Consider the following 18,202-nt stretch of genomic DNA (forward strand, 5'->3'; position numbering starts at 1 on the left):
GAAAAATAATAACACATACAAATAAAACTCATGAGGTCACATGAAAAATGAACGGTCTTAAAATACTGATATGTTTGCTATTTCAATCCTTATTTTAATCAGAATCTCCTGAGGAAGCTGCCCCTGGATTTCTCAGGGTTGCCTCAAAACACGCAGCACCAGTCACTGTGCTATGCATTGCTTAGGCCCCAGAAGTGACTGGTTTTGCGCTTTCCTACAAACACTAAATTTCACAGTAAGACCCTGTCTTTAAAAAAAAAAAAAAAAATTGTTCTTTTAAACGCGTGCACATGTGTGCACACACACATATGCACACATGTGATAATCAAAAGAATTTAGAAGTTCTTCTGGCAAAAGTCTATAGGAAATGCTCAGTTTTGAGCAAAAAGTTATAAACAACAGCTACATACCACCCCCTAAAAGAAAGAAAATTTCTTCTAGCATGCTTTGAACCTTAAACAGTGTTTTTATAGGCCGACTCATTGTTTTTCTTCTCTCTGAAAAATTAAAACGATAACTGTTATGATGAGTTCTGCAGAAAAAGACAATTTCCATGATTCCATTTCTTGACAAAGAGCAGCTACTTCACTTGGTTTCTGCCACATGTGAGCAAACTCCCAGACATAAAATCTCCCCTCAGAGGAATCAATATGGGGCCACAAAACTATCTTGAGGTCTGCCCTGTCTGACCACGGGAAACCTCCCTCCTTCCTGCGAGAGCTGGACATGTCGGAGGGGCGAGGTGTGGGAGGAGAGATAGTGACCGTCCCCTACGTGCGTGAAGCCCACGCTGTCGCAGAGTCTCTCGGGGTGGCTTCTGCCCCCTCACCACTAGCTCTGGATTGCCTGTCCAAAAATATAAAAAACAAGGAGTGCCTGTCTTTTATAATGTTCTGTTTTAAAAGAGAGAAATCTCTGGGGAGAGAACAGGACCCTAAAAGTCCAAGGCCTGGAATTCCTCCTTTCTCTCTTTCCATTTTAAACAGGAAACATTCACGCTAAGAGAGTCCAGAGGGAGCGTTGGTTGTATGTTCATTTTAAGGCAGATAATGTTTGTGTGTTGCAAATGTCAGTGATTTATCCTAAGGGCTTTAAATGAGTGCAGAAAAACCACATGTTTTACTTCATGCAGAGAAATATCTTCAGTGGATTTTGAGAGAAAGCATAGGTTAAGAATTTTTTTAAAGTGTGTCGGAAATCTCCAACATGAACCAAAAGGAAATAGAAATGAGCGTGGTGGGGTGGAGGGGACTTTAAAAATTCTTATGATAAAAGATATAATGAATGCTGGAAGTTTTCTAAATCAAAAATGTAATTCTAAAGGAAAGGGAAGGTGAAATCCAGATCCTTGATTTCCTATGGCTGGAGTGACAGATTATGCATTTATGCTCTATTTGTCATGGGCAATTTAAAATAGAGCAAACTGCATTGAATAATAGCAGCTGATGCCATAATAACTTGTATGCAAACAATTTAATTTTTTTTAATCTGAAAACTCTATCTAAATTACCCCAAACTCAAGGAGCTATTTTTCATTGTTATACATAGCCAAATTAAGACAAAAAAGTAGAGAGAATTCTATTGTTTATCCTTATGGATGTGTTCACAAGCTGCTTTCCACGTGCGCTCAAGCTCGGAGGTTGTCAAATTTTCACTGATTTGGGCAACTTACAGAGCTGTTTTAATTTCCAACTCCACAGATTACAGGGTGATTTTGACCCTCATTGACAGTGCTTGATTAACCACAGACACCGTATTCTTACAGCCCTGTCATTTCTTTCAAGTGTCTTAGCAGTTTGTACTCTGACATTGGAAAGATTTTCCTTAATTTTTATTGTTGCTGTTTTCCTTTTTAAAAAATTATAAAAGGGGGAGTGGTAAAAAATGGGAAGGATCTGGAGCCAGTGGTGGTGGTAAATGTGTGCACAGAAGGTTTATGGGATTTTAAGAGCTGCAAACAGAACTCATCTGTTTAACCCCAGGCTAGATAAGATGCAGTCATCTGCACATTGTTTAGAGACGTATTGCTTCTGTTACGGCAAATGGATCAGAAGAGGCTTGTTGTCTTTAGGAGAGAGATCAGACAGGGCCACTTCTGTTAGTGTTTATTCTTGCCCTGGATGTTTCTAGGTGCCTACCCATAGCACAGCACGACTTACAGCTGGTTTGGTTTATCCCCACTCTGCTACTGGCCTGGTGGTACTTGCTGACTTAGCAGTAGAATTAATTACATCAAAGCTCTAGGTGGGTAATTCCCAGATCGAGGTTGGGACTTTTCTAAGGACTACAGAGAGTGGGGAGCACACAAATCCACACAGGGATGTGGCAGCAGCCAACCAGAGTCAGACCAAGACTGCAGCCCATTGGAAAAGCACCTCACAGATCTAGAAGGGAAGTGAGTGCAATCCATGGGGACTTCCTGACTGCAAATAACCTGTACATTTCCTCCAGCATGTCTGAAACAGGCTTTGTGGAAGCCTGTCCTGGACAGGAGGGCAGGAAAGGGGAGGGGTCTGATGAGCGCACCTTAAGAGAGCCAAACTCCAATAAACAAGTAATAAAGAAATTGGTGCCAATAATCGAGGTACTACTATGCCAAAAACCTAATAGAGGTAGCACTGGCTTTGGGATCAGGTGGTAAGTGACAATGAAACTATTATATGCGGCTAGAAAAATGGGGGTTCATTTTATGTACTAGTAATATATTTGGTAAAAAAAAAAAAGTTGCCTATGATAATTCGGAGACAGAAAATCTACCTAATGAACTTGTGAATTTAGGCAAGCAGGTTTCAGGCTAGAATATTAAAAAAAATGAGTAGGCTTCTGCTAGGTGTATTTGTAAGGCTCTACAAAAAATAGACAAGCTCAGCAAGAGCTGAATGGTTTGCAAACAGACTTGAAAGGGCATATAGTGAGCCCTGAAATGCTGGGCTTTGCTGGACAGGAAAATAAAATTGTTTCTCATTTCTAGCCTTGCCAGTCAGTAAAACATCATCAAATTGAGGTATAACCTGGGGGCAAAAATCAAACCATGTATATAATATGTACATGTCTACCATAATGTCTGACACCCAGGAGACTTATAATAAATTTAAGATCTTCCCTTATAACAGGACTCATGTCATGTAGTAGAATATTACATATCAGTTAAAATTAATGAACTAGATCCTAAATGTATCAACACGGATAAAATTCAAAAATATAATGCTGAGTGACAAAAGTAAACTACAAAACAAATTCTAAACTATGATATTTATTAAAATTTTAAAACATAAACTTGGTGTATGTTGCTTATGGATACACACACGTAAAAATGTGTGTGTAAAAAGGTATACATTCGCACACACCAACTTCAGAATAGTAGTTAACTCTAACATAAAAAGGAAGAGAAAGGATGGGGCTTTAGCTGTACCTATAACATTTTATTCCTTTACAAAAATACCGTATGAAAAAAATTTGGCAAAATGTTAATACTGTTAAATATAGGAGGTGGGTTCATGGGTATCATTGAAACTGGTTTACTTTTCTGTGTTTTTGAAATATTCATAATTAAAACTAAAAACAATACTAAATGGAAAGGAACAAAAAGCATTCCTTTTAATACACAGCTTCAGACTAGGGGGTGAAAAATAATATATTTAAATATTAAATTATGCATTTTGCTACTTGGGAAAAAAAAGAGAGCCAAGCTCATCGCCTTGGTTAGGAAACTAGTTTGGCTACTATAATAGAGGCCACCAGAAGAGGGAATAAAAAAGACAGAAGTGCATTTCCCTCACGTGTCCCAATCTGCGTGTGAGCAGCCCTGGTTGACCTGGTGGCAGAGTGGCTTCAAGGACCCAGGCTCTTGCCTTCTTGCCGTCTTTGCCTTCCTTAGCACACGCTAGTCTAAGGTGGCTATTCCAGCAGCCAACAGGAAGAAGAGAAGGGAAGAAAAAGATCCCCTCTCTTCTTTTTAAGGACATACATTGCTTCTGCTCACATCCCATGAGCCAAGGCCTCATCAGTGGCCGCACCCAACCACACGGGCCTGTGGTCTGCAGCTGGGCAGCCGGCTTAGCAGCGACTGACGTGTGTCTCTTCTTCTCCTTCCAGGGCCGGGCCGGCGGATCCCGCAGCCTACCTGACCGCAGCCGCTCGCGGGCTCTACACGGAAAGGGAGCTTCCGTATTACCCGGGGGCTCATCCCGTGCATCCTCCCAAGGGGAGCTACCCGCGCCCCCCGGATCTGAGGGTGGCAGATCTCCGGTATCCTCAGTACTACCCACCCCCGCCAGCCCCCCAGCACAAAGGACCCTTCCGACAAGATGTCCCACCTTCCCCTCCTCAGCACCAAAGAGTGCCGGCCTATCAGGAATCGGGCAGACCAGGGCCCCGAGGCGGCAGCCCCGACCGGTACCCCTACCGACCCCAGGACCCCCGGCAGAAGAACCCCATGACTGCGGCCGTATAGCCGAGCGCCGCGGGGCCAGCCCAGCCCAGAAAGGAAGACGCCGAACGCCACCTTTGCCCTTTCTAGACCTCCACGCCTTCTACCTGTTAAGAACTCTCCATGGTACAAATTAGCTTTTTCCCACTGAGGCTGCAACACTTGACTGCTAATCAGTGGGAAAAAGAAAGGGCAGGGGATTTGGGGGGTAAAAAATCAGAAGGAAGAGGAAGAACGGGGCCACAGAAACCACACTACCTGATATTCGAAAGGCTTTCAGAGTTTTTCAACTCAGTGAGAGCGGCCACTGAACACGCAGCCAGCGGCGGAGCTGGACTACACAGTGCCTGCCGGCTAGAGAACCGCTCCGGTGTGCGCACGCGCACACTCACCCCCGCAGAGGTGGCGGTACAGAGGGGGCTCTGCCGGGCGGCAGCCCCATTCAAGGCTCAGCCTCAGCTGCTTATTAGGGCTGCTAAGTCAGAGGAGCGGCAGAGTAGACAGACTGCGATGTAGGCATCTTACGTGAGTATAGGGTTTTGGTATTTTTTTAGTATTGAGAAAAAAACAACAGCAAACGTGACTAGTGATCTCCTTGAAATTTTTTATACCCAAAGGAAGACTGCATTTCCTTATTTGGAGAATTTCTCAGGTTCCTGATACCAGCCACTCATTCGACGTAAACATTACACATTTCCTTGCTTTTGATATAAAAGTCAGTGCAATGTGAATGCAGTATTAGTGTCCTGGGAGAATGTGCAAAACTAGTCAGAGCTTCCAGAAGGAATATATCCTGAGGACCGAGGTGATCAAGTTAAGAGGGGTGAACCTCCCATGGTCCTCATCGTCCCTCCTCCAGAGTCCCAGGCATAGAGGTATCTGGTTTCAGAGTCAGCCCCAAATCTCCTGCCCGTAATTATTGTAACTGGGGCCTCTACTTTAAGGCTCCCAAGAGCTAAAGTGTACTTAGGAAAAATAGAGCCCACTGGTCAGGTCGCACAGGAAGCAGTGCCTTAGAGAAGCCAATTCCAGACTCGGTGCCAAACAGTACCCATCTGCATACAGGACAGTGAGCAGCTGACGGTGGCCTTTGGAAATGGATGGCCAGCAGGTAGTAGAAGGAAGTGAATGATCGTGTGTGTGTGTGTGTGTTTTCGAACACGTAATTACCAATATGGAGAATGGAAGATTAAAAATGCTTTCTGGAAAGTTTGATAAAGAAGGAAAAAAAATGGAGGGGAAGGGAAAAGAGGCATAAGACTAAATCATTCTATATCTGCTATATTTCATTAACAAGATTCAGGGCAAGGCCAAGGTCTCCAATTAGGAAAGGACAGTCTTAGGGCTTTGAAAAGCTAATACCCCACCCTCTAAGTAGAAAAAACTCATGACAATTTCTTTGGAGCTTTGCAGTTTTTTACAAGAATGAAACATCTGAAATTTACAACTCGACCCAAATGAGAATACTAGCAAAGGACTGAAAAACAGCAAACCTGAGCATCAGTTTGAATTGCTCAGTGACTCCTGAAATACGTTAAGTCTTTTCACATTCCTCTTTCATTCCCTCCCAAAAAAGTCTTGAGTTCAATATAGATATATTCTGACTGAGATTAGAATACCTCTAACTGACAGGGTTTAAAAATTATAGTATTATTAAATACATAGAGCATCCATCTAGCCCAGTTTAGTCTTATTTTTTTAATTTAAAATAGAGTTGTGTTACCAAAAATGATGCAACTGCTAGTTTTAGATGTAAATTGTGTTATTTACCGGACTTCAAGAAATATCATTTTCTAAACTACAGTTTACTATGACCCTCTTGAGAATACACTATCAAGTTGGTTTTTGTCCTCTGTATCTCTCTTAAGTCAGGCACCTTTAGGTTGTTTGCAATTTGTTTAAAGAAGTTGAGGATTTTAGGCCCTGCTCACCTGAAAGGAGTGCAGGTGAGCCGTAGGGTTTCTCTGCCAACATGCTGCATGCTACCTTCCCTTCAAGCTAAATAAACTTCAAAGAAGAATATGAGAAGATGAGGGAAACGCAACTTGTTTTGAAGCATTAAAAATCAGCTCTTCAGTATGTTCCATATTTTAACCAAATTACTGTAGATTTCTAAACATAACCAAGCCAGAAGGCCCCTTCTGGATCAGGCTAGACCACTTGAGGAGTGGCCAGGGTGGTGGTGTAGAACTCTGTGCTTTGGAGGGGCAGCCCTTGCAGAAAGAATGCCCGTGTCTTCACCTGCAGTGTTGCCATCTCACGGAAACGATGCCTCCTGCACACGGGCTCACAATGAGCGGCTCCAAAGCATGGTTTTGTGTTGTATACACGGTCAATAACATAGTTGCTAATCCTGAAGACCAGCCAGTGATGTGAAGGCACTATTGAAAGTGAACAAGAAATAGATTATAGCAGTTTTCTTTTCTTCCTTGGAATATAACTCACGCTCCATTTGATCCTGCCCTAAAGAAGCGAACATTGCATTTGTGACAGCGGCTCCATCAAGCCAAGCAACAATTAATAACAGCTCCAGTGTAAGCTTTATAAATGCCTGTGTACTAACCCTCCAGTTGTCACCACCCAGAGGTTACAGGTCTTTCTCAGTATTTAGAACAGGTCGTTTAGAGTATTTAGAAGACCAGGATATAATCAATAGATGCCAGGAGCAGGAAATCATTCCCTGCTTATTTATGGCCCTGGGGAAACTCAATCAGGTGTCTCCTTATAGCTCACAACTCTAATAGCCCCCCTGGAACAGAGAGACACATTGAGCTATTATACAAACCCAATCGACATACACCCACCCGGCTGCAGATCTGACTGCTGAGTCATTTGGGCCTGGAGATGAGGTTTGGCTTCAAGTCATTAGATATTTTAAGGAGCCCTGTTTTTCTCCTGTTTTGCAATAGAGGTGAAAGAGCAGACCATTGAAAACTTTTAGATGCAGGAGAATTCAGTCCTCTGCAAGGGAGAGAAACACAACATCTCATTAATCCATTTTGTCGTTGAGCTGTGGCATTATCACTCTTGGTCTAGTATTGTTTCTGCATAATACCAAATCAGTGGATGAAAGGCAAGCTCAAAAACAACTCTTAAATCATAATTTAGTAGCAAGCAGAAATTGGGAAAAAAATTATTCTGAAGCTCTTCATCCTTAGATTTTTAGGTATACGTGTGTTGACCCCCAAGGATAGCATGGAGCAAAAATCTTATAATCAAGAGCATGGTAGGGACCCACAGACCAACTGTCACCCATGGAGGAAGCCCTGTGCACATCTCCTGACAGATTGGAGGCCTCACTGTAGCTGTATAGTTTACTGTCAACTAAATAAAATTAAAACATGAGTCATTATCCCTTCCAAGGATTCATGAAATTTTTGAACTAAAGCTATCTTTTGAAGGAAATCCACCTAACAACTTTAGGAGGATCATGAAGCTCATTTCTCTTTTCCCCTGGTATATGTAGAGATCAAGCCTATAAAAAATATTTATTTCCCAGCCTGTAACTGAATCATTCATTTTTGTTGGAGGAACATTGTAGCATTTCAGGAGGGTAGAGAGATCTGGAGAGTTTGGTATGTAATGGGTGTCTGTGCAATTCCCATCAGCATTAAAGTCTGAAATCCACAATGAATGGCCTTCAAATTGATGCTAAATTGGGTAGACACCCTACTGCTTCCTGAGTCCATGAGCAACAGAAAGTCTGGATTTAGTGCAATTAGGCAGGAGGGAGTTGGATTCAGAAACAGCTACACTAGTATTTCTCTGTATTCCCAGTTCGTGTCGACTTAGGTAGAAACGATGCCACAGGGAGACCAGAAAGAGGGGTCTCCATAAGATATTCCTACAAAGTCACCTTTCTGATAACAAAAAGGAAAGAAGTTAGATATCTAAAATAAGCCTAGAATCTCACATGCAGTTATAACTTCTAAGTGAAACCCTTTCTCCCTCATGTCCTTAAATAGTCACAGAATCTCACACAAGCTGACTTTTAAAGACAGGCTCGGCTACCAAGCTGGGAGTGGGAAGTGAATCAACCCCAAAGACTCTTCTAGCCTGTCTCCCGACTCTTCCAGAAAGTGTTCTCCTGTTCCATCTGCAGTGCTGTTTACTACTGGAACATAAAACAAAACCTGTTGTTTTTACCATCACTTTTTCTAGTGTTTCCTGTGCTTTTATGATACCAAGTCTGTTCATAAGTTCTGAAGATAAATTATGTGAAATCATATTTTGGCATATGGGGGTGGAGAATGAATTCTTTACAAACTTTATAAGATGATCTCATTTGTACCACAGAAAACATTTTGGATGTTATATATGAGTATATAAATTTTTCTTGTTTTATTTTGCATTAAAATAAAAGCTTTATTGAGTCAGTAAGACATCAGAGTCTTGGTTTTTACCCACCACAGGGTTGTTTTAGGATCTGATAAATTAATAGATGGGACTGGGCCTGCTCACCCTTGAATAGCAACATTCAAAAACAGCGATAGGGCAAAGGACGGAAGCAGAGAGCATCAGTTGCATGCCAGGCTAGAAGCAGATGCTGAGACGGAGATTCTCAAACAGGATGTTTATTAGTGTGCACGTGGGTCCATACCTAAGAAGGGGAAGCCACGCTGCAGTGCACTCGTGACTGAGGCCTCAGCCAACCCCACAGAACTGTTGAACTCTGGAGCAACAACGGCCCTTCAGACTTATCCCAAGTTGGACGACAAAGCTGGGCCTTTACGCCACTGTGGTGATCAGTGGATATGGGCTACGTCTGGGAAGAGGAAAGACCTAGAGTCTGGCAGTTTTCTTCAGTTGAGGCAATCGCCAAAGAGGACTGACGGCTGGGGACCATCATTGGGAGGTACAGCAGCTGGGAAAATAGTCCATTTTTTTTTATGTATTATTATTTTTACTTTTTTTTTTTTTTTGAGACAGGGTCTCACTCTGTTGCCTGGGCTAGTGCCATGGTGTCAGCCTAGCTCACGGCAACCTCAAACTCCTGGGCTCAAGCGATCCTCCTGCCTCAGCCTCCTGGGTAGCTGGGACTACAGGCGCGAGCCACCACACCTGGCTAATTTGTTTTTTCTATTTCTATTTTTAGTTGACTTGCTAATTTTTTCTATTTTTAGTAGAGACGGGGTCTCGTTCTTGCTCAGGCTGGTCTCGATCTCCTGAGCTCAAGCGATCCTCCCGCCTTGGCCTCCCAGAGTGCTAGGATTACAAGCGTGAGCCACCGTGCCCGGCCTATTTTTACTTTCTGATACAAAAATAGTCTGTTCTTGAAATGGCATCTGAGCAGTGCATCACAGCATCCACGACAACACCCAACACTGGAACCTCTCCTGCTGGAACCACTCTTACCTTATCTATAGAAAGTTCTCGAGACCATCCCTGTCTCTCCCGAAGTCCTTTATTCCCTGGCTTTTCGGGAACTCCCCATACTCCGGGCAGGCTCCTCCACAGCCCAGGTTTCAGCTGTCACCTCTATACAGCTCTGTCCCCTGAGGTCATGCATTTCAACTTTTTGACTGGAAATTCCCTTGTGGATGTCCCACAGACCCTTTCGACTTAACACACTCAAATTGAAAACAAGCTTTCTCCAAAGAAACCTGCTCCTCACAACTCTCTCCTGGCCAAAATGTGAGCCTTGTTCACAGTTACAAACCAGAAACCTGGAAATTATCCTGGATTTCCCATTCATAACTCTGCCCCTTGCCCCATCCACTCCCATATAACAAGATGGAAGACCAATGTTCTGTCCTGCAATTCAGGACAGAATTATTTTAGTGTTTAATATGTTCATGCTTCCTGATACTGTGACATGCCCCAGCTCAGCCTCGTAACTTCTCACCCAGCCTCTTCAACAGCCTTCCATGTGATCTCCCCACCTCTGGCCTTGTACTCGCCAATCCACCTCTCTGCTATGCAGCCCTGCCACCTGCTTTTGTAAATAAAGTCTGGGGTTATCTTTGTTTGGTTTTGTTTTTTTTGAGACAGGGGCTCACTCTGTCACCCAGGCTGGAGTGCAGTGATGTCATCATAGCTGACTGCAACCTCGAACTCCTGGGATCAAGTGATCCTCCTACCTCAGCCTCCCAAAGTGCTGGGATTACAGGCACGAGCCACCGTGCCCGGCAGGTAAACAAATTTTATTGGAACACATACACATCCATTCATTTATGTAATTATCTACAGCTCTTTCCCAATACACCACCAATCCCCGCTCTATAATCCTGCCAGAGGAATTTTTCTGAAAGAAAGATCTGACCATCTTCCTCTTCTAGAAGCAGCATAGTCGTATTGAAAGAACATTGGCTTTGAAAACAAGCAGACATGGACTTAAAGTTCAACCACTGATTAGTTGCATAACCTTGGATTAAATATTAATACGTATCTCTCTAGCATCATTAGTGAAATGGAACCTGATAGGATTTTTTTGAGCATTAACTCACATGGCATGTACAGCAGGTGCTCCAATAATGTCAATTCATTCAATGTCATTTCATTATAACATTGAGGAGAAAAGGATTGATTCCTACCCGGGGCCACTGTCTGTGTGGAGTTTGCACGTTCTCCCCATGTCTGTGCAGATTCTCTGGGTCCTCTGGTTTCCTCCCACGTCTTAAGATGTGCACGTTAGGTCATTGGCGTGTCTACACGGTCCCAGTCTGAGTGGGGGGGAGGGTATGAGCAAGTCCTGCAGTAAAATGACACCATGTCCAGGGCTGGTTCCTGCCTTGTGCCCAGAGCTGCTGAGAGAGGTTCCGGCCACCCACAACCCTGACCTGGAATAAGTGGGTTGGAAAATGAATAAATACAAATTATTGTGAAATAAAAATTCATAATTATGCGATAATCACACAAATGGACAACAATAAACGACGTGGTCTGAAAGCGCTCAATAAACGACGTGGTCTGAAAGCGCTCAGCAAATCTGTCACATTTGTGATTGTTTTTGAACTTTGTGGGGGTAGAAGGCGCTCCTTGCAAATTTTGTTTTGCAAATGTTCATTCTTTGATTTAAATCACCACCATGACCACCATCACTCACAGATTCACCAAAAATTGGGTAAATAATTATTAATCTTTCTTAAATGTATGCATAGCACACATTTATTTTAGTGTTTAATATGTTTAGATTAATATGCTAAAGCGTTTTGGTCTTTATTTAGAAGTTCGGTGATGCTTCTGTGACCAGAAATACACCGTGGGAACTTAACTCTTCTTTATATCAATCAGCCTACAGTAAAATTGATTTCAGTATACATCACTTTGCTTAAAGTCACAGTTTCCAAAAACCCATTGAGAGTGTTAAGTAAGGACTTGCTGTGTGGAAGTGCTGGTGCCAGCTGGTACCAGCTCCCAAGAGCCAATTGTATGCATCTCTTTCCAACTCTGCATTCAGTGATACCAAGTCGGTAGTTGTATGGGCCACGTTGGGATTATTTACAACACAGGAATTGGCATACCCAACAAAGCAGGGTTCTTTTTCTTCCCTCTGGAGAACTAGTTGTTAAACATTTATCGGGACATCATGGTAATAACATACCTAGCAGTCAAGGAAAATTAATCCCTCCTCCCATTCACACACGCACAGACACACACACACACACACACACACACACACACACTCCTTACAACCTTTCCGTGGCTCCCTATTTCTTACAGCTTAAAATCAAAAGTCCAAAGCCCTTCAAAATCAGTCCCCCATGCCTCTCCCTCTCCAACTTTACTGCACTAGTTTTTCATCTTGTGCTACCTGTTGCTTTTACCTATTTAACCCAAACGTGCATTCTCACAGTCCTGTGCCCCGGCAGTAAGCAATGAGCACAGCAGCCCCCACTCGGAATGCCCTCGCTGCCCTCCCTGCTCTGTTCTGTGGATCCTCGCTCATCTGGCAAGTCCCAGATCAAGCAGCTCTTTTTCCATGAAGCCTTGAAGGCAGAGACTGGAGATGGGCTCCCTCCCATCCACCCGCCTTTCGTGTAGCAGGACTTACTGCAGGCTGGAGGCTCTAACACTGGGGAACACATTGTCCAGATCTCGCAGCCTGGGTTCCTTGTGAGGCCTTGCTTCCACCAAACAGACCAAAAAGGCTGAAAGATGGAGCTGAGGGCTCGGCATGCTTCTGCTAGTGACAGTACCAGAGGCATTTGGTGTTACTGCAGGAGTGCCCAGCCTCTGGCTTCCTGGGGGTCAATGCTGTGTGACGGTCATCCACTGTGTTAGCTGTGGGTCCCAGCTGGTGCCATGGGATTCTGTTGTCAAGAGTTGGGGCATTGGTTTTTTGAATCCTTAGCTTTTTTTAATTGGCAACTTAATTGAGATATAATTCACAAGTCATACGATTTGCTTATTTAAAACATACAATCTGATGGTTTTTAGTATGTTCACAGAGCTGTGCAACCATCACCACAATCAATTTTAAAACATTTCAGCATCTAATAAAGAAGCTCCATAATCATTAGTGGTCATTCCCCATTTCTCTCTCCCCATTCTCTCCCCCACACCCACCTGCCCCAGGCAATTGCTTGTGTAGTTTCTGTTTCTATATATTTGCCTATTCTGGAATGATCCTAAGTGCCTAGCAACAGATGACTAGGTAAAGAAAATATGATATATATGCACAATGGAATATTGCTCAGCCATTAAAAAGAACGAAATCCTGTCATTTGCACCAATGTGGATGAAACTGGAGGATGTTATGCAAAGTGAAATAAACCAGACACAGACAAATTCTACATGTTCTCACTCACATGTGCAATCTAAAAACGTTTATCTCATAGGTGGAGAGAGTAGAATGGTAGTTACCAGAGGCTTGGGTGGTTAGGGGATGGGGGATGGGGAGATGTTGGCCAAAGAATATATAATCACAGTTAGAAGGAAGTAATAATAATAAATTGTTCTGAATCTCTGACTTTCCGATCATTGCAAAGGTAGCAACTTTCTCAGTGGGCCAGCTCTGTAATGTTTTTCTGAGACTTATTTCTGGAAGCATCACCTAGAGCCTGCTCCTCCAGCCCTTCCAACAATTTTGCAAACACCTAACTCCCCACATTAAATTCCTTTCTGTTTCAACTTTCTAGAAGGGGCTCAGTTATCTGCAACCATGCTGACCAAGACACCTTCCACACCCCTCCTCCGGAGGCAGCAGAATTGGTAATTCCATCTTGTATGTTACCAAAATACTTTCTGCAGATTCTCGCTAAAACTTTTATTACCCGCATTACAATAATTAGTTTCCACGTCTGTGTGGCCTTCTAAGGTGTATCTTATTTGTCACACATTGCCTAGCTCTGACTGTATGCTCAAGAAATATTTGTTGAATTCATCTGAATGAAGAAATGAGGTGTGAGGATTCTTTGCCTGAATTGCCACACTGCTGACATTCCACCGCCGAGCTCAAACTGTAAATCTCAAAGTCCTGTCGTTAAAGATCGCCTGGTATTATTCTTGAGGTGAAAGGTGTTAGCTCACGTGGGCAGGCCAGATTCTAATTTAAAACACCAAGAACCAGGCCAGAAGATTGTAAATGCAGTGGGGAATGCATTATTTAGAGAGTAAAGAGAGACTTGAGCAAAGAGAAAATGTATTACTCACAACCTACTAAGATGGAAATACTTTTAGTGACAGATGATTACTATTATTACTGTATAACTCCCTGGATTTTAGGCAAGTGCTTTGCAATCACTTGCATTACCAGTTCCTTTCAACAACTGTAGAAGGTGAGTTAGAATGATTCCCTGACTTTCCGTAAAGAAACTGAGTCCTGTATACAATGGTACTGAAATAGAGATTTTATGAAAGCTGTTTAGATATATCCAAAGAAACTGGAGATGACTTTGTGTCTTGGTGACTGAGATTTCTTTGTTAATGACCACGGTTATTCTAACTAATTATTGCTTACTTTATACATGCTTAATGTTTTATGATCACAGTAATTTTCACTTCTCATACAAAGAACATCAGGTTCATATTTATTTTACTGCTGAAGAAATTGAGGCATGACGAAGCCCAGGCAGTGCAGGGCTACTCAGGGAGGACAGAAAGCTGAACTTCCTTTATTCATTAAGTATTTTTTTGAGAACCTACTGTCCTCTGGGCATTCTGTGCTAGCTCCTGGGTGGGCTTTCTGCTTTGCAATGTGGGAGGGTACCTCACCAGATTGCATTAAAAGATTCATCCTTAGCTGGTGGCCAGTGTGCCTCAGATCTGTGCCTTTCTTTGCTGGACTGTCAGAGGTCATGGGTCATGGTTAAAGATGACCCATGTCCTCTGAAAGTGAGAGAGAGATGCATCAGGTGTCACCATTTTAAAGATCATCCTTTCAACCTGAACTTCATTTGGCTTTTTGTTACCAATCCTCCCCACACGAGCCCAGATACCTAAGTTTGCTACCTAGTAACGAATGAGCAACATCATAAAAAATATAGTTTTAACTGGAACCTAACTACCCATGACTTTGTAGCTCTTCTGCCTACTCAATCTAATAAGAAGTAAGAAAATAAAATGGCATTTAATTATAGCCCAACAGATACTTATATCAGATATTATAAAAGGCTGCAGAGGATCCCAGAGACAAGCCTTGGATTCTACCCTCAAGGACCCAAAAGGTGAGTGGAAGAGAAAAATGTGTTTGCAAAGAGCCAAACTCAAGGCTGAACGTGATCAGTGCTTGAAGGGGATCGTACTCTCTGCCCAGGATGCCAGTGAGAGGAAGGCTAACTTTTGACTTTGGGTGTAGACAGAATCAGAAAGATCTAAGGAAGACACAACATCTAAAATAGCCTTAAAGGATGGAAGGATGTAAACAGGCCAAGCAAGCAATTGTATTGGCTCTCCAGATAGAGGACACAACACAAGTGTCTGCATGGAGACAGGAACTCCCCAAAAATGTGTAACCGTAACGTGAGGGGAGGGTTGTAGTTTAATAATAATAATAGCTAATATTTATTCAGTGCTTAGTAAGTGCCAGATACTGATCTAAATATTTTTCATAATTTATCCCATTTAATCTTCAAACTCTACAAGACAACAGAGCCTTAAATGAATTAAGTAACTTGCCCTTGGAATTTCGGATCCAATGAGAGCGAGTTACTTAGGGACTCAGCGCACTTATTTAGGTACTTGGAAAAATCGCTCGTACGCGTGGGTGTTTAAGTAAAATTGGTCAGAGGAAAGCACGCTGCTACTGGAACTGGAAAAACTCAACAAATCTTTTACTAGAAAGAGAAAGGGCCTAATACTTATTGAGTGTACAGGAGCTACGCCAGTTGCTTTCCCTACATCTATCTCTTTTCCTCTTTACACCAATAAGGTGGATGTTATCCCTATTCTACAGATGAGAAAACTGAGGCTCCAGGAGAATAAGAACTAGCTGTGGCTGAGAAAATTTCAACTCTGATCGCATATTCAGCTGGGAGTCCACAGCCTCTGCTCTTCTTGCTACATCATGAATAAAGGAGATTAAAAGCAAATCTCAGCGTAATTTCTTTTCATTCTTCATAGTGTACATGTGATTACTATTTAAAGTGTGTGCAATGCTGAAGACAATTCAGAACGTGTAAATGCAGATTTTGACATTTTGACTCAAGAAACAGGCAGCCTTGTGTTAGTTCCACTATATATTAAATTATAATCTATGTAGACAGCCGTTTTGAAAGGTATCCAGGCAAATAAGTTGTACTTTTGGCTCAAGTCAGACAGGTAGATGAAACTTTGATGACTTAATTCCCCCAACTATTAAAGGTATAAGCAGACCAGGACCCTGAGTTGGAGAGAGGCTGCCAGAAAATTTATTAAGAGCAGTAAAGTGCAGGGCCATAATTTCAACAGGTTATCTTGCTTCTCTGGCTAATTGTTTTCCAAGGTCTCTCAGCTCAGAACCATTCAGCCTTCTTATCACCTGGGAAATGTGCGCGCTCCTTGGGATATTTTCCAGCGTGCAGCCACCTCTGTCCTCCAGTCGCGGCCGTATTTTTGCTCGAAGAGCTGTCGATTAGATTTAAGAGCCTCCCCAGCCCCGTGGTGTGCTGTCTTGCTGATCCTCAGAGAGGGCTGTGGTGTGGCCCTCTGATTTATGGAGAGTGCAGCTCAAACCCAGCCCCGGGCTTTATTAAAACAGCTCTTAGTCATATTACACCTTCCCAGCTCCCAGGCGCCCACCAGCTCCACCACCCAGGAGTCAAAGCCCCTTTGATAAGCAGCATCCCAGGTGATTGGAAAGTGGGGGCCTTGTTTGTCCCTTCCCACCATCTTGCCTCCCCACCTCCCGACCCCCCAGGTGTGAGGTGGCCAGTGGGGAGGGGGTCGATGGAGCCCCAGGCACAGCCCTGCTCTCCAGGCAGCCTTTCAATTTCCTTTTTTTTTTTCTGACCCTCTCTTGACCTTCTCTGTGTGACAGCGTTTGGCCTGGAGCTGTGCCTCTTCACAGTGACTTTCTTCCATGCAGGCTTTAAAGGGGAAGCCTCGGGGAGGTGTGGCCACACTGCCTTGGGACACACTTTCAAAGGCGCCTGCTCTTGGGCTGTGTTCTACAAAATCAGACTACAGGATGCCGGCCCCTAGCAGAGGACACAGTAGATCAATGGGCATTTCTGTATCTGCAGGTGAACTGACTGTCTATAGGTGTCAGGTGTGCAAAACCAGACATTGTCCCATAACGTGGATCTTTGCCTCTGCTGATGTGTCACGCCCTCCCCCAACACACAAACCAAGCCCTTGCCTTGTAAGCCTGGGGCGGGGAAAGTTGAATATTCTTGGCAGCAGGTGCCAGCCGTCCATTGAGAAGCAGTGAGGTCCTTCCCAGGGACCTGGCTTGAGGACATCTCTATCCTTCCTTAGTGGTTTCCCCAGCTCCCTCTAGAGCCTTCACCAAGACTTTACTCCTTTTTGTCACTGGGATCCCACACCATCTCTCTGCCCAGTGGAGCAGAGTTGATAAACTGAGGCACATTGGGCCAACGTTGGGAAATGATAGCTGTCAGAGGCACCCTCTGCCCTCCCCCAGTTCTCCATGGGGGATACGGCACCCACAGTCAGGCATTGTGGGGATCGGTAAGAGTGGCTCTTGCTTGACAAGCTGGGACCCAGCTAGTTACTGACCACCTCTTAACCTCAGCCACCTGTCTTCACAGTGGTGTCACCATGCTGGCCTCAGGGGCTGATGTGAAGACTACATGAAGCATTGAGTACATCAGCCGATGGAGGCTCTATGTTATTTATCATTATTAGTCCTGATTTTCACAAAGAATCTGATTTTAGGTGGTACTTAAATAGCATATAATCGCTCTGAAAAAGCTATTTCCAATAATCTGCTTTGATCAAGAAGAAAGACTTTGTCAGGCGCTAGTGTGTCTTCAGCATCGCTCTAAAACTTGCTAATCTCTTTTACTAACAGAGAACACTCCTTAGCTTGAATGTTTTTGCAGGTTCTAGCTTGAATTCAATAACACTGTTTTGCTTTCTTTATATTAATTGTATGATTATCTTCTCGTTAGGAAAAAAATGATCCTGGTTTTTTCCTACTTATAGTAGTAACGAAAGTATTCATTAAAAATAAAGTTATTTAGGTAAATATTGAGTAAATGATGGTATTGATGGATATGGTAACAATCACAGCGTGGTAGGAAAAAGAAGTTTAGAAATGCTGTGCTAAGTCATGGAGAAGTGCCCCAGGGCCTCTGAGGTCGCTAGAAGGTCGGGCAACTTCTGTAGGATGCGAGCTGTCTGGCTGTCCAGGGTGAACTAAAGAGGAATGAAATGAGGCCAGGATGTTCT

The 18,202-nt window shown here is 43.3% G+C and overlaps 1 protein-coding gene across 1 annotated transcript in view; it reads left to right on the top strand.

Moving 5' to 3' along the window:
• Positions 1–4,453, top strand: part of PARD3B (par-3 family cell polarity regulator beta) — a 443,996-nt gene extending 439,543 nt beyond the window's left edge. Inside the window, exon 17 of the mRNA XM_012661223.1 lies at positions 4,096–4,453. Within this exon, the coding sequence (XP_012516677.1) occupies positions 4,096–4,453 (358 nt within the window). The remainder of the gene's footprint in view (positions 1–4,095) is intronic.
• Positions 4,454–18,202: the final 13,749 nt, after the last annotated feature.

Source organism: Propithecus coquereli, unplaced genomic scaffold (genome assembly GCF_000956105.1).
Source record: "Propithecus coquereli isolate 6110/MARCELLA unplaced genomic scaffold, Pcoq_1.0 Scaffold70, whole genome shotgun sequence".
Classification (NCBI taxonomy): Eukaryota; Metazoa; Chordata; class Mammalia; order Primates; family Indriidae; genus Propithecus; species Propithecus coquereli.